Source organism: Cetorhinus maximus, chromosome 11, assembly GCF_964194155.1.
Source record: "Cetorhinus maximus chromosome 11, sCetMax3.hap1.1, whole genome shotgun sequence".
NCBI lineage: Eukaryota > Metazoa > Chordata > Chondrichthyes > Lamniformes > Cetorhinidae > Cetorhinus > Cetorhinus maximus.
Genome location: NC_135889.1, coordinates 25,392,511 through 25,414,983, shown reverse-complemented (window position 1 = coordinate 25,414,983; position 22,473 = coordinate 25,392,511). Strand labels below are relative to the sequence as shown.

The 22,473-nt window shown below is 44.8% G+C and overlaps 1 protein-coding gene across 3 annotated transcripts in view; it reads left to right on the top strand.

The window, feature by feature from the left end:
- trpm2 (transient receptor potential cation channel, subfamily M, member 2) overlaps positions 1 to 22,473 on the top strand; it is a 327,556-nt gene that overhangs the window by 120,662 nt on the left and 184,421 nt on the right. For all 3 annotated transcript variants that reach the window (XM_078551683.1, XM_078551681.1, XM_078551682.1), the window contains exon 11: positions 15,205 to 15,326. In XM_078551683.1, the coding sequence (XP_078407809.1) occupies positions 15,205 to 15,326 (122 nt within the window). The remainder of the gene's footprint in view (positions 1 to 15,204; positions 15,327 to 22,473) is intronic.

Sequence of the window (22,473 nt, the reverse complement as noted above, 5' to 3'; positions counted from 1 at the left end):
CGTGTTAATGCTGGACCTTAACCTCCAGGCCCTGAGTTCAGATATAAACTGAAGTGGTATGACAGACTACATGGATTTTAAAAAGGTTTTTGACAAGGTCCCACATGGCAGACTGGTCAGAAAAGGAAGAGTCCTTGGGAGCCGAGGCCAGGTTAGATCTAAATTTACAGCAGGCAAAGGGTAATGGTCAACAGCTGTTTTGTGGCTGGAAGGTTGTTTCCAATGATGTCCCCGCAAGGCTCAGTACCTTGCTTTCTTGATTTTCATTGTAATGCTGACCTGGGTCCCCAAATGGAAGTTTCTCATTCCAGGCACAAGCGTCCTGCAATTTGTGGTGCACACCAAACTCATTAAAATGTAGTCCCTATTTGAGGTGGCCTTTGAAAAGCTGTAAATTCTAGAATGAAAAAATAACTGTGGTATGAAGGGAAATTACCTGAAAATACAGCTGAGTTTAAAAGATTTATGATATTGTTATGATCATTGGCCAGACCCCGGGATGTGAGGGGTGGTCCGGTTAGGGACAAGTAACGTTTTGTTTAAAGTAGTTAAAGGTTGAGATTAAAGACACCTGCTTTTGGAATAAAGCCACAAGATTTTTGAACAAACAAAAAAGCAAGGGGCAGAATTTTACATCAGTGGGATTTTACATTCTCGCCGAAGTCAATGGAGTTTAGAATGGCTTGCTGCATTTTATGACAGGGCCATAAAATTCTGGCCAAGATTTACTATACACATTTAGAAAGATAAAATAATTTACAAGATATATCTTATACTCTAACATTCAGAATTAACATGAGGTACACATGAATTAACAGACAACTGTGGTCGAACACAATACACTACAGAGTAAATGGTAGATGCAGCCAATGGATTTCTCAAGAACCCACCCAGACATAAGTATTCACTGTGAGTTATACAATCTCTTTAAATTCTGTCTTCTTCACAAGGGATTCCAATTCTGTACTTTCAAAGATCTCACTTCAGAACTCCCTCAAAGCCACTCTGACTCAGACTGCCTTAACGATTGCTCCCTTCCAGGGTTTGCTCCTCAGGACCTCTCCCGAGTCCTGACTGCCTGGACTATAACACCTCTGCTGCTTGGAACCTCTTTGCCCTGCTTCTGAACACACCCAGTCATGTAGGGTTTCTTGAGACCCAACTCTTGGTTGCACCGAGCTATTAAGGGCTCCCAAAACTACTTCTGAGCAGCACGGAACAAGCAAATGGCTACTGCCACTTTGTTTCAGCCCCAACTGCACAGAGTTACCAAATGGCTCCCAGTGCTAAGAGCAGCTTTAGCTGCATGAAACTAGTCACCTTTTTCACCTGCTCCTAACCAACTGACTGATGAAAATTGACTGACCTTTGAACTGTTCTTCACTGACCCTTGAACTGATCTGGGTAGCCTATCAACACACTCACAGAAGGCTCCACCCTTGTTACAAGGTAGGAACCACTATAACAGCATTAGAACATCCTGTCCCTTAAAAGCTACAATATCCATAGACGGCAAACTTATGTAGCACACGCAGATATAATGAATTGAATTCATAAAAATATGTTCAGTGAACATTCAGATTTATAATTGAGGATTTTGTTTGAACATAGGACTTAGGAGCAGGAGAAGGCCATTGCTCTTTGAGCATGCTCTATCGTTCGATGAGTTCATGACTGACCTTCTTGAGGTCTCAGCTCTACATTCCTGTCTGCCCCCCATAACCCTTGATTCCCTTGTCTATCAAAAATCAATCGAGCTCACCTTGAATAAATTCAATAACCCAACCTTCACTGCTTTCTGGGGAAGGGAATTCCACAGACTTATGACCCTCTAAGAGAAAGAAAAATCTCCTCATCTCTGTCTTAATCTTAAACTGTGTCCCCGAGTTCTAGTCTCCACTACAAGAATAAACATCCTCCCGATATCCACCCCATCAAATCCCCTCAGGATCTTAAAAGTTTCAATAAGATCACCTTGCATTCTTCAAAGTAGACATGTCCCCTACAAAAATAAGAGTGGTACTGCCAAATCTAGACCTCCCTGGCTGTCTCGAGGAATAAAGGGGAAGATCAAACAGAAAAAGAAAGCATACAATAGGCACAAAGAACTAAGCACTGCAGATAGCCTAGACGAATATAGGAAGTGCAGGGACAAAGTGAAAAAGGAAATAAGGAAATCAAAGAGAGGGCATGAAAAAAGATTAGCAAGTCAAGTTAAAGATAACCCAAAGATGTTTTACCAATACATTAATGCTAAAAGGTTAGTTAAGGAAAAAGTGGGACCTATCAGAGATGAAGATGGAAACTTGTGTGTAGATGCAGAGGCTGTGGGAAGGGTTTTGAATGAATATTTTGTCTCCATGTTTATAAAGGAAAGGGAGGATGTAGATATAGTAGTCCAGGAGGAACACTGCGAGATATTGGACAGGATAGTCATAAAGAGAGAGGAAGTACTCGAAGGGTTGAAATCCTTGAAAGTTGATAAGTCACCAGGGCCAGATGGATTGTTTCCGAGGCTGCCGAAGGAAGTCAGGGAGGAGATAGCAGATGCTCTGAGGATAATTTTCCAATCTTCACTAGATACAGGGGAGGTACCGGAGGACTGGAGAAATGCAAACGTAGTTCCATTGTTTAAAAAGGATCAAACGAAATGCCAAACAATTATAGGCCAGTTAGTCTTACATCAATGGTGAGCAAATTAGTAGAATCAATCCTGAGAGATAGGATTAACTGTCATGTGGAAAGGCATGGACTAGTCAGGGATGGTCAGCATGGATTTGTTAAAGAAAGGTCTTGCCTCACAAATTTGATTGAATTCTTTGAGGAAGTGACAAGAAGGGTTGATGAAGGTAGTGCAGTGGATGTTGTGTACATGGATTTTACCAAGGCATTTGACAAGGTACCACTTGGCATATTGGTCAGGAAAGTAAAAGCCCATGGGATTCAGGGTAATGTGGCAAACTGGATAAAAGGTTGGCTTTGTATCAGGAAACAAAGGGTAATGGTCGATGGATGCCCTTGCAAATGGAAAGTTGTCTCAAATGGTGTTCTACAGGGCTCGGTGTTGGGACCCTTGCTGTTTGTGTTATATATTAACGATTTGGATGTGAATGTGGGGAGCACGATTGGGAAATTTGCAGATGACACAAAGATTGGCCGAGTAGTGGATAGTGTAGAGGATAGCCATAATCTCCAAAACGATATAGATGGGTTGGTGGAGTGGACGGTAAAGTGGCAGATGGATTTTAACATAGAGAAGTGTGAGGTAATACATTTAGGGAGGTCAAACAGTTACAGGGATTACACAATAAATGGGAATATACTAAGAGGGGTAGATGAAGTGAGAGATCTTGGCGTACAAGTACACAGGTCCCTGAAGGTAGCAGTTCAAGTAGACAAGGTTGTAAAGAAGGCATATGGAATGCTCTCCTTCATTGGCAGAGGTATAGAATATAAAAGTAAAGATATAATGTTGGAATTGTATTAAAAACTGGTGAGGCCACAACTGGAGTATTGTGTGTAGTTCTGGTCACCACATTACAGGAAGGAGGTAATAGCTCTGGAGAGAGTGCAGAGGAGGTTTACAAGAATGTTGCCATGGTTAGAAAAGTGTAGCTACGAGGAGAGATTGCATAGGTTGGGGTTATTTTCCTTAGAACAAAGAAGGCTGAGAGGTGACTTGATTGAGGTGTACAAAATTATGAGGGGTATAGATAGAGTGGACAGAATAAAATTGTTTCCCTTGATGGAGAATTCTAGAACCGGGGACAGAGATTCAAGATAAGTGGCAGAAGGTGTAGGGGGGGCATGAGGAAGAACTTTTTTTAAGCAGAGGGTAGTGGGTGTCTGGAATTCACTGCCCAAGTTGGTGGTAGAGGCAGAAACTTTAAACTCTTTTAAAAAGTATCTGGATCTGCACCTTAAGTGCTGTAAGCTGCAGGACTATGGGCCGGGTGCAGTAAGGTGGGATTAGAAACGGCACCTGGGTGTCCTCAGGCTGGCATGGACAAGGTGGGCCGAATAGCCTCCTTCTGTGCTGTAACTTTTCTGTGGTTCTAAACTCCAATGGATATAGGCTCAACCTGTTCAACCCTCCTTCGTAAGATAAACGCTTAATCCCAGGAATGAGTCAAGTGAACCTTCTCTGGACTGTTTCTGATGCAATTAGAACAAAGAACAAAGAAAAGTACAGCACAGGAACAGGCCCTTTGGCCCTCCAAGCCTGCGCCGATCATATTGCCCGTCAACTAAAACATTTAGCACTTCCAGGGTCCGTATCCCTTTATTCCCAACCTATTCATGTATTTGTCCAGCTGCCTCTTAAACACCACTATCGTACCTGCTTCCACCGCCTCCTCCGGCAGCGAATTCCAGACACTCACTACCCTCTGCGTAAAAAACTTGCCCCGTACATCTCCTCTATAGTTTTCTCCTCTCACCTTAAATCTATGTCCACTAGTAATTGACTCTTCCACCCTGGGAAAAAGCTTCTGACTATCTACTCTGTCCATGCCACTCCTAATTTTGTAAACTTCTATCAAGTCGCCCCTCAATCTCCGTCACTCTAGTGAGAACAATCTGAGTTTCTCCAACCTCTCCTCATAGCTAATAACCTCCAGACCAGGCAGCATCCTGGTAAACCTCCTCTGCACCCTCTCCAACACCTCCATATCCTTCTGGTAATGTGACGACCAGAATTGCACGCGATATTCCAAGTGTGGCCTAACCAAGGTTCTATACAGCTGCAGCATGACTTCCCAGCTTTTATACTCAATACCCCTGCCAATGAAGGCAAGCATGCCATATGCCTTCCTGACTACCTTATTGCCACTTTCAGTGACCTGTGGACCTGCACACCCAGATCCCTCTGCCCGTCAATGCACTTAAGAGTTCTGCCATTTACTGTATAATTCCTGCCTGTATTAGACCTTCCAAAATGCATTACCTCGCATTTGTCTGGATTAAACTCCATCTGCCATTTCTCCACCCAAGTCTTCAACCGATCTATATCCCGTTGTATCCTTTGACAATCCTCCTCACTATCTGCAACTCCTCCAACCTTAGTGTCGTCTGCAAACTTACTAATTAGCCCAGTTACATTTTCCTCCAATCATTTATGTATACCACAAACAGCAAAGGTCCCGGCACTGATCCCTGTGGAACTCCACTTGTCACAGCTCTCCATTCAGAAAAGCACCTTCCCACTGCTACCATCTTCTATGACCAAGCCAATTCTGTATCCATCTTGCCAGCTCACCTCTGATCCCATGCGACTTTACCTTCTGTACCAGTCTGCCATGAGGGACCTTGTCAAAGGCCTTACTGAAATCCATGTATTAAACATCCACTGCCCTTCCATCGTCGATCATCTTTGTCACTTCCTCGAAAAACTGCATCAAGTTAGTGAGACACGACCTCCTCTTCACAAAACCATGCTGCCTCTCACTAATACGCCCATTTGCTACCAAATGGTAGTAAATCCTGTCATGAAGAATCTTCTCCAATAATTTCCCTACCACTGACGTAAGGCTCACCGGCCTGTAATTTCCTGGATTATCCCTGCTACCCTTCTTAAACAATGGAACAACATTGGCCATTCTCCATAGAGATAAAAACAAAAAACTACTGCGGATGCTGGAAATCCAAAACAAAAACAGAATTACCTGGAAAAACTCAGCAGGTCTGGCAGCATCAGTGGAGAAGAGAAGAGTCGACGTTTCGAGTCCACATGACCCTTCAACAGAACTGAGTATAGTTAGGAGAGGGGTGAAATATAAGCTGGTTTAAGGTGGGGGGCGGGGGGAGAGAAGTTGAGGGTGGGGTGGTTGTAGGGACAAGCAAGCAGTGATAGGAGCAGATAATCAAAAGATGTCACAGACAAAAGGATCAAAGAGGTGTTGAAGGTGGTGATATTATCTAAGAAAATGTGCTAATTAAGAATGGAAGGCAGGATACTCAAGGTACAGCTCTAGTGGGGGTGGGGTGGAAAGACTGACAAGGTATTAGTTGTAGATTTAAAAATAATGGAAATAGGTGGGAAAAGAAAAATCTATATAAATTATTGAAAAAAACAAAAGGGAGGGGGAAGAAACGGGGTGGGGATGGGGGGAGGGAGTTTAAGATCGAAAGTTGTTGAATTCAATATTCAGCCCAGAAGGCTGTAAAGTGCCTAGTCGGAAGATGAGGTGCTGTTCCTCCAGTTTGCGTTGGGCTTCACTGGAACAATGCAGCAAGCCAAGGACAGACATGTGGGCAAGAGAGCAGGGTGGAGTGTTAAAATGGCAAGCGACAGGGAGGTTTGGGTCTTTCTTGTGGACAGACCGCAGGTGTTCTGCAAAGCGGTCGCCCAGTTTACGTTTGGTCTCTCCAATGTAGAGGAGACCGCATTGGGAGCAACGAATGCAGTAGACTAAGTTAGGGGAAATGCAAGTGAAATGCTGCTTCACTTGAAAGGAGTGTTTGGGCCCTTGGACGGTGAGGAGAGAGGAAGTGAAGGGGTAGGTGTTGCATCTTCTGCGTGGGCATGGGGAGGTGCCATAGGTGGGGGTTGAGGAGTAGGGAGTGATGGAGGAGTGGACCAGGGTGTCCCGGAGGGAACGATCCCGACAGAATGCCGCCGGGGGGGGGTGAAGGGAAGATGTGTTTGGTGGTGACATCATGCTGGAGTTGGCGGAAATGGCGGAGGATGATCCTTTGAATGCGGAGGCTGGTGGGGTGATAAGTGAGGACAAGGGGGACCCTATCATGTTTCTGGGAGGGAGGAGAAGGCGTGAGGGCAGATGCGCGGGAGATGGGCCGGACACGAACTGTCGGCATGACATTAGCCGTCTCAATTTCTCTGCTCCTCTCACCCATTCTAATCTGTCTCTCTCTGAACTTACTGCACTCCGTTCTCTCAGGTCCAACCCCAACATTGTCATCAAACCCGCTGACAAGGGTGGTGCTGTTGTTGTCTGGCGCACTGACCTCTACCTCGCGGAGGCTGAGCGCCAACTCGCAGACACTTCCTCCTACCTCTCCCTGGACCATGACCCCACCACGGAACATCAAGCCATTGTTTCCAGGACTGTCACTGACCTCATCTCCTCTGGACACCTTCCTCCCACAGCTTCCAACCTGATAGTCGCCCAACCTCGGACGGCCCGCTTCTACCTCCTACCCAAAATCCACAAACAGGACTGTCCCGGCAGACCGATCGTGTCAGCTTGTTCCTGCCCCACGGAACTCATTTCTCGTTATCTTGACTCTCTTCTCTCTCCCCTGGTCCAGTCCCTTCCCACCTACATCCGTGATTCCTCTGACACCTTACGTCACATCAACAATTTCCAGTTCCCTGGCCCCAAACGCTTCCTCTTCACCATGGATGTCCAATCCCTCTACACCTCCATCCCCCACCAGGATGGTCTGAGGGCCCTTAGCTTCTTCCTTGAACAGAGGCCCGAACAATCCCCATCCACCACTACTCTCCTCCGTCTGGCTGAACTTGTTCTCACACTGAACAATTTCTCCTTTAACTCCTCTCACTTCCTCCAAATAAAAGGTGTGGCTATGGGTACCCGCATGGGCCCCAGCTATGCCTGTCTCTTTATGAGGTATGTGGAACATTCCTTGTTCCAGTCCTACTCCGGCCCCCACCCACAACTCTTTCTCCGGTACATCGATGATTACTTCGGTGCTGCTTCATGCTCTCGTCGGGACCTGGAAAAATTTATTAATTTTGCTTCCAATCTCCACCCCTCCATCATTTTCACATAGTCCATCTCTGACACTTCTCTTCCCTTCCTTGACCTCTCTGTCTCAATTTCTGATGATAGACTGTCCACCAATATCCATTACAAGCCTACCGACTCCCACAGCTACCTTGACTACAACTCCTCACACCCCGCTTCCTGTAAGGACTCCATCCCATTCTCTCAGTTCCTTCGCCTCTGTCGCATCTGTTCTGATGACGCTACCTTCCAAAACAGTTCCTCTGACATGTCCTCCTTCTTCCTTAACTGAGGTTTTCCACCCACGGTCGTTGACAGGGCCCTCAACCGTGTCCGGCCCATATCCCGCGCATCTGCCCTCACGCCTTCTCCTCCTTCCCAGAAACATGATAGGGTCCCCCTTGTCCTCACTTATCACCCCACCAGCCTCCGCATTCAAAGGATCATCCTCCGCCATTTCCGCCAACTCCAGCATGATGCCACCACCAAACACATCTTCCCTTCACCCCCCCTGACGGCATTCCGTAGGGATCGTTCCCTCCGGGACACCCTGGTCCACTCCTCCATCACCCCCTACTCCTCAACCCCCACCTATGGCACCTCCCCATGCCCACGCAGAAGATGCAACACCTGCCCCTTCACTTCCTCTCTCCTCACCGTCCAAGGGCCCAAACACTCCTTTCAAGTGAAGCAGCATTTCACTTGCATTTCCCCTAACTTAGTCTACTGCATTCGTTGCTCCCAATGCGGTCTCCTCTACATTGGAGAGACCAAACGCAAACTGGGCGACTGCTTTGCAGACCACCTGCGGTCTGTCCACAAGAAAGACCCAAACCTCCCTGTCGCTTGCCATTTTAACACTCCACCCTGCTCTCTTGCCCACATGTCTGTCCTTGGCTTGCTGCATTGTTCCAGTGAAGCCCAACGCAAACTGGAGGAACAGCACCTCATCTTCCGACTAGGCACTTTACAGCCTTCCGGGCTGAATATTGAATTCAACAACTTTCGATCTTAAACTCCCTCCCCCCATCCCCACCCCGTTTCTTCCCCCTCCCTTTTGTTTTTTTCAATAATTTATATAGATTTTTCTTTTCCCACCTATTTCCATTATTTTTAAATCCACAACTAATACCTTGTCAGTCTTTCCACCCCACCCCTACTAGAGCTGTACCTTGAGTGTCCTGGCATCCATTCTTAATTAGCACATTTTCTTAGATAATATCACCACCCTCAACACCGCTTTGATCCTTTTGTCTGTGACATCTTTTGATTATCTGCTCCTATCACTGCTTGCTTGTCCCTACAACCACCCCACCCTCAACTTCTCTCCCCCCGCCCCCCACCTTAAACCAGCTTATATTTCACCCCTCTCCTAACTATATTCAGTTCTGTTGAAGGGTCGTGTGGACCCGAAACGTCGACTCTTTTCTTCTCCACCGATGCTGCCAGACCTGCTGAGTTTTTCCAGCTAATTCTGTTTTTGTTTTGGCCATTCTCCAGTCCTCTGGGACCTCACTCGTAGCCAGTGAGGATGCAAAGATTTCTGTCAAGGCCCCAGCAATCTCCTCCCTTGCCTCCCTCAGTACTCTGGGGTAAATCCCATCTGGCCATGGGGACTTATCCACCTTAATATTCTTCAAGACGCCTAACACCTCCTCTTTTTTGATCTCAACATGATCCAGGCTATCTACACACTCTTCCCTAGACAAATCGACCGCTAAGTCCTTCTCTTTGGTGAATACTGATGAGAAGTATTCATTTAGTATCTCTCCCATTCCTTCTGGCTCCACACACAGATTCCTACCTCTGTCCCTGAGTGGGCCTACCCTTTCCCTGGCTACCCTCTTGCTTTTTACATATGTATAAAAGGCCTTGGGATTTTCCTTAATCCTGGTTGCCAATGACTTTTCATGACCCCTTTTAGCCCTCCTGACTCTTTGCTTAAGTTTCTTCCTACTTTCTTTATATTCTCCACGAGCTTCATCTGTTCCCAGCCTTCTAGCCCTTACGAATGTTTCCCTTTTCTTTTTGACTAATCTCACAATATCCTTCATTATCCATGGTTCCTGAAACTTGCCATTCTTATCCTTCATCCTAGCAGGAACATGCCGGTCCTGAATTCTTATCAACTGACGTTTGAAAGCCCCCCACATGTCAGTTGTTGATTTGCCCTCAAACATCCGCCTCCAGTCTAGATTCCTCAGTTCCTGCCTAATATTGTTATAATTAGCCTTCCCCCAATTAAGCACCTTAACCCGAGGACTCCTGTTATCCTTATCCACCAGTACCTTGAAACTTACTGAATTGTGGTCACTTATACCGAAATGCTTCCCTACTGAAACTTTGACACCTGGCCGGGTTCATTCCCTAATACCAGGTCCAGTATTGCCCCTTCCCTCGTTGGACTATCTACATATTGTCTCAGGAAGCCCTCCTGGATGCACCTTACAAATTCTGCACCATCCAAACCCCTAGCACTAAGTGATTCCCAGTCAATATAGGGAAAGTTAAAATCACCCACCACAACAACCCTATTGCTTTTACATCTTTCCAAAATCTGCCTACATAACTGTTCCTCAATCTCCCGCCGGCAATTGGGAGGCCTATAGTAAACCCCCAACATTGTGACTGCACCCTTCCTATTCTGGAGCTCTACCCATATTGCCTCGCTGCATGAGCCCACCGAGGTGTCCTCCTGTCGTACAGCTGTGATATTCCACTTAACCAGCAGGGCAACTCCCCCACCTCTTCTACATCCCTCTCTATCCTGCCTGAAACATCTAAATCCTGGAACGTTTATCTGCCAATCCTGTCCATCCTTCAACCAAGTCTCTGTAATAGCAATAACATCATAGTCCCAAGTACTAATCCAAGCTCTAAGCTCATCTGCCTTGCCTGTTATACTTCTCGCATTGAAACAAATGCATTTCAAGACCCCCAGTCCCAATGTGTTCAGTAATTTCTCCCTGCCTTAGTCCCCTTAGTCTCTTAGTCCTACTGGCCATATTCACTGGTTCCCAGTCATTTATTTCACCTGCTGACCTATTGCTCTGGTTCTCACTCCCCTGCCATACTAGTTTAAACCCTCCCGAGTGACACTAGCAAACCTCGCAGCCAGGATATCGGTGCCCCTCCAGTTTAGATGCAACCCGTCCTTCTTGTACAGGTCCCACCTGCCCCAGAAGAGATCCCACTGATCCAGATATTGGAAACCCTCCCTCCTACACCATCTGTTCAGCCACGTGTTCAGCTGCACTATCTTCCTATTTCTAGCCTCACTGGCACGTGGCACAAGGAGTAATCCTGAGATTACAACCCTAGAGGTCCTGTTTTTTAACTTTCTGCCTAACTCCCTGAACTCCCGCTGCAGGACCTCGTCACTCTTCCTGCCTATGTCGTTAGTACCAATGTGTACCACGACCTCTGGCTGTTCTCCCTCCCCCTTCAGAATGTCCCGTACCCAATCAGAGACATCCTGGACCCTGGCACCAGGGAGGCAACATACCATCCCGGTGTCTCTTTCACGACCACAGAAGCGCCTATCTGAGTCCCTGACTATAGAGTCCCCTATGACAATTGCTCTTCTGTGCTTTGACCCCACCTGCTGAACAACAGAGACAGCCGTGGTGCCACTGCTCTGGCTACTCCTGTTGTTTTCCCCTGACAGGCCATCGCCCCCAACAGTATCCGAAACGGTATACCTGTTAGAGAGGGGGACAGCCACAGGGGATTTCTGCACTGACTGCCTGCCCCTTCTAGCGGTCACCCATCTATCTGTCTGTACCTTGGGTGTGACCACGTCTGTAAAACTCCTGTCTATGACGCTTTCCGCCACCTGAATGCTCCTAAGTGCATCCAACTGCTGCTCCAACCGATCCATGCGGTCTGTGAGGAGCTGCAATTGGATACACTTCCTGCAGATGTAGTTGTCCGGGACACTTGAAGCGTCACAGATTTCCCACATCCCACAGGTGAAGCACTTCACCCCAGCAACTGCCATTTCTAGAACTATTTAATAAATTAATTTAAATCTAATAACTGCTTATTGACTCCTTATTATCTATACGTTCCCTAGGGCTAGATTTCTACTATAAATGCTAAATTCTAAGAACAGTAATCCCCTGATTCCAGTCTAGATACCCTCTACTTATTAATTAAGTGATTAATTTATTTGGTTTAATTAGTTTAACAATGTTTTAGTTTCAAATTCAGTGTAGATTCTCTACCAGCGAATCAGGTTACAGATTTACCGTGACGCCACTTTTAATTTTTTTTTAAGACCCGAGGTCCACAAATCCCCGAGGTAAGGTTTTTATACTCACCTCTCTGGAACTCTGGCCTCTGACTCTGCTCCCTGGAACTCTCCTCGCGCTCTTTTATCCTGTGTCTCCGCCGCTCTCCTCGCGCTCTTTTACCCTGTGTCTCCACTCTCCTCGCACTCTTTTACCCTGTGTCTCCGCTCTCCTCGCGCTCTTTTATCCTGTGTCTCCGCCGCTCTCCTCGCGCTCTTTTATCCTGTGTCTCTGCTCTCCTCGCGCTCTTTTATCCTGTGTCTCCGCCACTCTCCTCGCGCTCTTTTATCCTGTGTCTCCGCTCTCCTCACGCTCTTTTATCCTGTGTCTCCGCACTCCTCGCGCTCTTTTATCCTGTGTTTCCGCCACTCTCCTCACGCTCTTTTATCTTGTGTCTCATCCGCTCTCCTAACGCTCTTTTATCCTGTGTCTCCGCTGCTCTCCTCGCGCTCTTTTATCTTGTGTCTCCGCCGCTTTCCTCGCACTCTTTTATCCTGTGCCTCTGCCGCTCTCCTCGCGCTCTTTTATCCTGTGTCTCCGCCGCTTTCCTCGCGCTCTTTTATCCTGTGTCTCCGCCGCTTTCCTAGCGCTCTTTTATCCTGTGTCTCTTATACCCTTTTCCAAATAAAACAAAGCTGTATACAGTACCCCAGGCTCACCAAGGTCCTGTGCAGGTGCAGTAAAACTTTCTTATATTTATATTTAATTTTCCTTGTAATAAACACCAACATTTCATTTGCCTTCTTAATCACTTGCTGTATCTGCATACTAACTTTTTGTGATTCATGATTCAGGTATCAGGACACCCAGACCCTCCTGTACCACTGAGTTCTGAAATCTCTTCCCATTTAAATAATCTGCTTTTCTATTCTTCCTGTCAAAGTGTACAAGTTCACATTTTCCCAAATTAGACTCCATCTGCCAAATTTTTGACCACTCACTTACCTATCTGTACCCCTTTGTAGACTCTTTACCTTCTCTAGGCAACTTACTTTCCTACCTATCTTGGTGGCATCAGCAAATTTAGCTATCACAGATTTGGTCCCTTCATCTAAGTCATTGGTATAGATTGTAAATAGTTAAGGCCCAAGCACTGATCCCTGTGGTATTCCACAGGTTACAGCTTGTCAACCTGAAAATGGCTCATTTATCCCTACTCTTCTGTTAGCTAATCAATCTGCAGGTTGAAATCCATGCTAATATGTTACCCTCTACATCCCATGTGCTGTTATCTTGTGCAGTAACCTTTTAAGTGGCACTTTATCAAATGCATTTTGGAAATCCAAGTACACCACATCTATAGGTTCCCCTTTATCCACCTTGCTTGCTTCTTTCTCAAAGAACTCTAATAAATTAGACTTCCTTTTCACAGAACTTGATCCCATTATGATTTTCTAAAAATCCTGCTGTAACTTCTTTGATGATAGATTCTAGCAATTTCCCCATGACAGATGTTAGGCTATCTGTCCTGTAGTTTCCTGCTTTCTGTCTCCTTCCTTTCTTGAATAGAGCAGCTACATTTGCTATTTTCCAATCCGCTGGGACCCTTCCAGAATCTAAGGAATTTTGGAAGATTATAACCAATTACTCTACTATCTCTATAACTACTTCTTTTAAGACTCTAGGATGCAGGCTGTCTGGTCCTGGGAACTTGTCAGCCTTTAGGTCTAATAGTTTTCCCAGCATATTTTCCCTGGTGATGATAATTATTTTAAGTTCCTTCCTCCTGTTAACCTCTTGATTTTCAAGTATCTTTGGGAAGTTTTCTAAGACTTCTACAGTGAAGGCAGACACAAAATACCTGTTCAACGCCTCCACCATTTCCTTGTGTAATGGATAGGAGGCAGGCTAATTTAAACAGCCCTGATTTCTCCTCTCAACACCCATCTGTAAACAGAAACGTGTTTTGATTTGCTCCCCCCTTTTATAAGCGGTGGTGTATTTTCCAACCCCTCAGATTTAGTGTGATCCAATTGCTATTAATAATCCCACAGCAAACTTGAGAAGAGATGAACTCAAAGGGTTACTTTATTTGAACACACTCAAATGCAGGAAGAGTATTGCAACATTGCCTCCTGTGCCCTCATACTGTCAAAGAGGGATAGAGAAAAGAAAGGTTTACAGGGCAAAGACCACAAGAGAAAAGAATTAGTGTGACATTTGGGTCCAGAGTCTAGAATCAAAGTCCAGTGAGGTATTTGTTCATTGAGGTCTGCAGGTTGAAAACCAATGCTGTATGATTCACTTTTCCATAGAGTTGACTTCACACATTGAGACAGGCACGCAGTGATGAATCAGTCTTGTGGCTGATGGTACAGAAGCTTCACTCGTAATAGTGTAGATGGGGTAAGGTATTCAATCTGGGCAGAGCCCCTTTTCTGTGTTGCTGCTTGTAAATGGTAAAATGGCAGACTGAGCTTTGCAGTTGCACAAGGCAATATTGCTGCTTCGACAAGCTAGGTCCATGTCACATGACTCCCACCTCTCCACTCTAGCTTTGACAAAGGGCGTTTATCCCTTTTTCCTTGGTCCCTGAGATTGTTAGATGTTCCAACCATTAAGACTTGAACGTTGCAGGGTCTTTTTTTCCTAGCAAACGTATAGGCTCTGATTGGCCAGCTTGGCTTATGAAATGCAGATGGCTTTTGTATAGTTCTCTTTGAATTTGGTCACTGCAGCCCACAGGGGATCATTCGTGTCTCTTCAGAGATAATGAGATACAAATTTTTGCGATACTGTCATGGTAGCTCCTTTTGTTCGAAGGTCACAGACAGACATAGCTTCAGCCATTTTAAAAGGTCTTTGTCCAATTTTTAAAAGTTTAAAAATTAGCCACGAGGCTATATATATGTGTGTGTATTATAAAAATATCCAGTGTGAGATCTTAGTCCCTGACACTTGTTTTCCATTCTCCATTATTGCTTCCCCAGACTCACCCTCCAGAGGACCTACACTAGCTTTAGTTACTCCTTTCCTATTTAAATACTTGTAGAAACTCTTACTTTCTCATTTTTTTTAACCAACTAGCTTTCTCTCATGCTCTATTTTCTCCCTCTTTTTTTTATTCATTCTTTACTGGTTCTTAAAATCTGACACATCTGCCCAAGATTGATCCTGTGCTTTATTTGAGGAAGATGGTCAACTTGTACTGTATCAGTCATAAGCATTTAATAGAAATGTTTTCCTTTTCTATTACGACCCAGCTTCTAGTTTGCGTGGGCAACAAGGACAGGAGAACCTGGACCATCAACTGAAACTGGCTGTGGCCTGGAATAGGGTGGACATTGCCAAAAGCAACATCTTTACTGATGATAAACAGTGGAAGGTGAGTCTTGGCAAGTTTGTGTGCAGTGTTTGTATTTTATTATGGATGAGATTCCTTCTTTTTCCCAGGTTTCTTGCCTCAAGGTGCAAAACCAATAGTGCCTTAGCAAGGATTGAAAAAGAATGAGAAACTGAGTAATTTCTCCTTGGCTTCTTCTGAACTGGAACTGCAGCAGAGACTAAGGTTCAAAACCTCATTTGTTAATGCTCTTTGGGAGTGCAATGGGTCTTGATGCAAATACAACACGTTACTATTACTGATACCTCATTTCCTCAGCAACAGAAATTAGTCTTTTAGCAGAGCTGAAAGAGAAGCTTGGGTCAGAATTTTTCCTTGGACTTCAGGACCTTGACATCAAGACCAAATGGGGGTTCCAAGCCCCAGCATATAAGCAGTGAGATTGGCATTACTATATTCCCGGAGGTAGCCTCCTAATAGGCTGTCTCTGTGCTCATCATCCTATTATGGATGATGGTGGGCTCATGATGCTGCTGACCCAATCAGAGGGCAGCATCTCTGAGCCTTGGTGCTACTGAGGTAGGTCAGCATCTGTGCGGATGCCTCAACATGAAGGCACTCTGAGTGGTAAAATGAAATTAATATTGCAGAGAGAGGAGAAGAGGCAGAAGACCCTGCAAAATGGAGGAGAAAGCCCTTCAAGTGCATTGTTAGGATTATGGAGGCAGTCTCCATCAGTGGACCATGGAGCCTCTGGCTCCAATGATACTCCTCCAGCCTCCCACAGAGAGATGCCCTCACTATGCTAGCAGCCATCCCACGCAGCAAAATGCTGGCGAAGCCAGAAAATTGTCAATAACTGGGGCCTTACAAATTTATATTGGTTGTCCTCCTCTGTGGAGTGGGCAGCCGATCTGTATCCCAGCAATCACCAACCCCCACCCACTACCCACACACCTTGGTAACCTCTTTGGCAGCAAGAATGCATAAGGAAATGTCCAAACACGGCTCCCTGTTCATTTCCCAGTTCCACAGCAAACTCCAATTCCACAGTGCTAAGAAAATTCTGCCCTTACAGTACAGAAATCTCTCCCTGTAGGCTTTTGATCTCCTATCTAGTCTAATCCTACTCTCATGCTCACACACCATCCCTTTTAATATTCCTACCAATCTAACCCAACTCGCCCTTCACTCTCATCACTTCAAATCAAAACTCACTCTTCCTCACTCCTCATACCCTTTAGTATCACACCCTGTCAAAATTATTTTATTCGTTCATGGGAACTCATTCATGAGAGAGGCAGTGGCGTAGTTGTATTGTCACTGGACTGGTAATCCAGAGACCCAGAGAATTTGAATTCAGTAAAAATCTGAAATTAAAAATCTAATGATGACCACGAAACCATTGTCAGTTATTGTAAAAACCCATCTGGTTCATTAATGTCCTTTAGGGAAGGAAATCTGCCCTCCTCACCTGGTCTGACCTAGATGTGACTCCAGATCCATGGTAATGAGGTTGATTCTTAGATGCCCTCTGAAATGGCCTAGCAAGCCATTCAGTTGTATCAAACCGCTAAAAAGTCAATAGAAAGGAATGAATCTGGACGGACCACCTGGCATCAACCCAGGAACTGGAAACAACAATGGCAAACCCAGATCTGTCGACTCTGCAAAGTCCTCCTTACCAACATCTGGGGGCTTGTGCCAAAATTGGGAGAGCTGTTTGTTGGATCCAGTGCCTTTGGTTTGTTGAATCTGGGTTGCACACTTGTTTCGGGGTGACTGAGTTGGTACCAAGACAGAGAGTATCTGTAGACCGTTCTTAGAAGAAACACAAACACAGAAAATGTTGGAAATACTCAGCAGGTCTAACAGCATCTGTGGAGAGAGAAATAGAGTTGACGTTTCGAGTCTGTATGACTTGCTCTGAAGAGTCATACAGACTTGAAACGTCAACTCTGTTTCTCTCTCCACAGATGCTAACAGACCTGCTGAGCTTTTCCAGAATTTTCTGTTTTTGTTTCAGATTTCCAGCCTCTGCAGTATTTTGCTTTTATCTCAGAAGAAACACATTCTGTTTATTTACAAAAGGAACTCAGCAGCCACACTTGTGTGTTTACAACTCAAAACTCTGTCTTTACTCTTCAGACTCTAACTCAAGATTCTCTACAGAGGTAGCCCATGTTACTCTGCTATTGGGTATTAAGTCCATTTGATCTTACATTACAACACCTGTCTTAAAGGTATATTACACATCAGATTACTACATCCCTTCCCCTTTATTCAGAAATACATGTTACGATTTTTCTCAAAATATCAAGTTATTTACACAGATCAATAATTTACAAAGTCAGTCTTTCTGTGGGTTTACTTATGCATGGAAAACTTTTCAGCCCTACAGCTTCTGGAGTTTTATTCAGAACCTCCTTTAGTGTAGTCTTCTGAGCATCTGATTCTTCAGTACGTACTTGTAAATCTGTTTCTTTGACTCTTTCAGACACAGTCGGCCCCGCAGACACATCTGTACTCAGTTGAGTTCTTTCAACAGGAGACGTTGATTCAGTCTCGAACACTGGTGGAATCGTTTCTGGGGGCAGAAATTTCCCCCCAGTCAGAGGGGTTGTGCAGGGGTGGGTGTGGATCCAATCAGTGCCCCCAATTGGGGCTGCGCTGCCATTTTATGTGGGTGGGCCATTTAAGGCCTGCCCAGCATGATGCGCGCTTCAGGGAGATTAGTTTAAGTTTTAAACATCTAAATAAAGAAATTAAATACTTTTAAAACATGTCCCAGTGTCACATGAGCTGGGACATGTCAATTAATTTTTTGAAACATTTTTATTGAATTTTTAAACTCTTCATGAAACCTCATCCCGCTCATGGATGAGGTTCCATGAAAAATGTGAAGGCCGCCTGGGCTCTTCACCTGCCTGTCAACCTTAAGGTTGGACGGGCAGCTCATTTTATTAGTCAATTAATTTTTAACAGGCCTTAACGCGCCGACCTAAATGAATACTAAATGATGGGTGGTGAAGTCAGGACACCTGCCTGACGTCACCGCATGTCATTTTACATGTCGGTGAGCGGGCCCTGCCCCTGCTCACTGACCCGAAAATTCTTCCCCGAGTATTTTGTTTCTCCTTTTCTTATATGATCCTTATGACTCAATCTTCCACTTCATGTGGTTACTGCACTTATTTCACCAAACAACCACGTTGGTCCTTCTCTAAAATGTTTTACAAATACTTTCTCTCCTACATTAAACGTCCTGTCATGACTGTGACAGTCATGTCCAATTTTCTGACTCTCCTGCCTTCTTTCCACCTTCCCCCAAAGTTTGGCATAATTAGGTTCAATCTCAATCGGAGACGGCACTTCATCAACAATTCTGCAGGTATGACACCTGAATGAGGGGTGGTTCTATAATGGAAAAGAAAACGTGCTAATTTAGTCGCTATAGAATCTCCAGACAATTTCTTCATACCAGATTTGAATGTTTGAACGCCTCTCTCAGCCAGTCCATTTGAAGAAGGGTGCTATGGTGTTGTTTTGACATGAATAATACGGTTGAGGCTTATAAGTCAGTTAAATTCAGCACTCATGAATGGTGTTCCATTGTCTGATGTGAGCACTTCAGGTAGTCCATTGATTGCGAAACTTTGTCGTAGCTTGTCTATTGTAGCGGAAGATGTCAGTGACCTCACTTTCTGTATGTCCATCCATTCTGAAAGAGCGTTGATGATAAGTAGAAAAATTGTTCTCATAAAAGGTCCCACATAGTCGATGTGTACTCGCACCCTTGGCCTTCCTGACCACTCGCAGGGGTGTAACGGAGCTGTTGAAGTTAATTTTTTTACTTGCTGACACTGCATACAACTTCTTACTAAGTTTTCCACTTCTCCATCCATTCCAGGCCACCACACACGGCTTCATTTTGGAAATTCCAGGATGTGCACCGTGAAGTTCAGCTATCAATGGCTTTTGTCCTTTTCGAGGAACAATCACTCAAGCTCCCCACAAATATTGAGTTGGATGATCAGCCGTTATCATAATGAATGGCGGAGCAGACTCGAAGGGCCGAATGGCCTACTCCTCCTATTTTCTATGTTTCTATATAAATACTGTGGCTAAAAGAGCAGGTCAGAGGCTAGGAATCCTGTAAGGATCCGGTCAAGGGGCGATGGTTAGATTCTCTCTTGTTTGAGATGGTCATTGCCTGACACTTGTGTGGCATGAACATAACTTGCCACTTGTCAGCCCAAGCCTGGATATTGTCCAGGTCTTTCTGCATTTGGACATGGACTGCTTCAGTGTCTGAGGAGTCGCGAATGGTGCTGAACATTGTGTAATCATCAGCAAACATCCCCACTTCTGACCTTATGATGGAGGGGAGGTTATTGATGAAGCAGCCGAAGATGGTTGGGCCTAGGACACTACCCTGAGGGACTCCTGCAGTGATGTCCTGGAACTGAGGCGAGTATCTCACCTTCTCACTCCCCAAAGCCTGTCCACAAGGCACAAGTCAGGAATGTGATGGAATACTCTCCACTTGCCTAGATGAGTACAGCTCCAACAACACTCAAGAAGCTCGACACCATCCAGACAAAGTAGCCTGCTTAATTGGCACCCCTTCCACAAACATTCACTCCCTCTACCAATGACGAACAGTAGCAGCAGTGTGTACCATCTACAAAATGCACTGCAGGAACTCACCAAGGCTCCTTAGACAGCACCTTCCAAACCCAAGATGTCTCCCATCTAGAAGGACAAGGGCAACAAACACATGGGAACACCACTACCTGGAAGTTCCCCTCAAAATCACACATCATCCTGACTTGGAAATATATTGCCATTCCTTCACTGTTGCTGGGTCAAAATCCTGGAACTCCCTCCTTAACAGCAGTGTGGGTGTACTTACACCACATGTACTGCAGTGGTTCAAGAAGGCAGCTCACCACCACCTTCTCAAAGGCAATTAGGGATTGGCAATAAGTGCTGGCCTAGCCAGTGACGCCCACATCCTGTAAATGAATTTTTAAAAATGTGGATGTTGATGGCTAGTTGAAAATGACTCCAATTTTTCAAGCCTCCCTTAATAAACTCTATTCCCTCCTCCTGGTTTACTACCCAGTGTTTCTTCCTCATTGCTTCCATATCCTTTGAAATGGGGTATCCAACACTGTGTCTGATGCTCTTAACTGCAGGCTAACCATAGTCCTCGACATTGTCTCATTGTTTCTCTAATTTACTCTTCCAAGTACAAATTTAAGGATGTCCTTAAATGTACTCCATATCCCCAGTCCAGCTCATCCTCCACTTAAACTATTTGCATTTAATGTGTGATTGTTTTCCCTTATCTTTCTTCCAAAATGTGTTGCTTCACATTTTTCAATATTGAACTGCAGAGCTGCCTCCTATCTGTCCACCCTTCTCTCCTGCCCTTGTTCTGCTGCCCTCCTCCTCTCCTGCTCTCTATCAACATCACATTCACCATTTGCTGCACCTCCTAACTTGTTTCCATTTGCAAATTTCAACATTCTCTCAGTTTGAAAATTCTGATAATTTCCTTTATAAATAAGTCCTGAGCTAACAACATCAATCTTTCTAGCCAATGAAACTCTCTCTGGTTTTTCCCTTCTACCTTTCCATCTACATTCCTTTTAATTCCATGCACCATTATCTGTCACAAGTTTCTATATGGTACTTTATCAAATGCTTTTTGAAAATCTACATAATCCCACATACCATGTATTTCCTGTATCTTTTCTGTTATTTCTTTAAATCATTTTGTAAAGATGGTTCATGATGACCCGCCTGTTGAAACCCAGTCTTACTGCAAGCGCTTTGGTATTGGGTTCCGTAATGAACCCTGACCCCAGTCTCAAGTCCTCAGCGCCTTCACGTGAGAGCAATATCCATCCAGCAGATTCCCTGTTTCCAGTAGTGCCCCAGAGGAGTGTGTCTACGGGCTCTGGAATCAAGCAACCGAGTGTGCAAAACCTCTGCTGTGCACTGTCACATTCACTTTCACCCTCGTGCATTGTGGTTCTTGCAGTGAAAAGCTTTTGCCAGGGCCATCTACTTTGGTGAACTGCCTTCATTGCTGAATGAGAAATAAGGAGCCAAGATGGGAAATATACAGGGTTATGGACAAAAGGCAGGGATGCAGGGCTAAGCACAACTGCTCCATCAAAAAACCAGCACAGGCATGAAGCACCAAATGGCCGCATTCTGTACTATAAGTTTCCATGATTCTATGAGATAATGGATGAGTGATGGTGTGGCTGAGGATATGGCTGGTTATGCAGAAGTGGAAGAGACTGGCAACTATTTAATTAGGCCCAGACCCCAAAACTTTTCTTATAAACCTGATTTTAAAAAAATTTCCAAGTATTTATACAATTTCCTTTTAAAAGTAACTATTGAATCTACTTCCAACCATCCTGTCAGGCGGTACATTCCAAATCATCATCACTCATGGAGTAAAAAATATTCTCCGCATTATACCTCTGGTTCTGTTGATAATTACTTGATTTTGTATCCTCTGACCTTCTGCCAGTCAAAACAGTTCTTCCTTATTTAATCTATCAGAAAGTCTTCAATGATCACCTCTGTCAAATCTCTCATTAACCTTCTCTGCTCAAAGAAGCACAACCTAGTTTCCCCAGGTAACAGAACCCCCTCGTTCCTGGTACCATTCTAGCAAATTTACTCTGTACCCTTTAAGGCCTTGGTTATAAATGGGGCTGAAAACAAGAAAGCAGAGGTGAGGTGAGTTAGACATGACATTATGGTGATGGGAGTGAACCTGGAGGAAACAGAATCGGACCAGGATTTTAAGATTCAGAATACATTCTGAGAACACAGTGAGGAAAGTGAATAAAGGAGTGGCACATTATAAAGAAACTGGAAGGAAATGTTAGAAGCTTATCTTGGCTGACCTGGAGAGGCCATTCAACATCTATCTGCACTGCAAAAGAGATAGCAATTATGACGGACAATTTGGTCCACAGAGTGCGTGCTCAGAGAATCGCTGGCCACTGACCACCTGTTCCGAATCTGTGTTTGGTGGAGTTTATCGTCAGGTTGCCTGAGGTGTGCCACTGTCATCAATCTGCCACCACAATTTCCTAGGTTCATTGCTTGCTCCAGTGTCACCATGGCTCCTTTAAGTAACAACAGATTTTGTTAT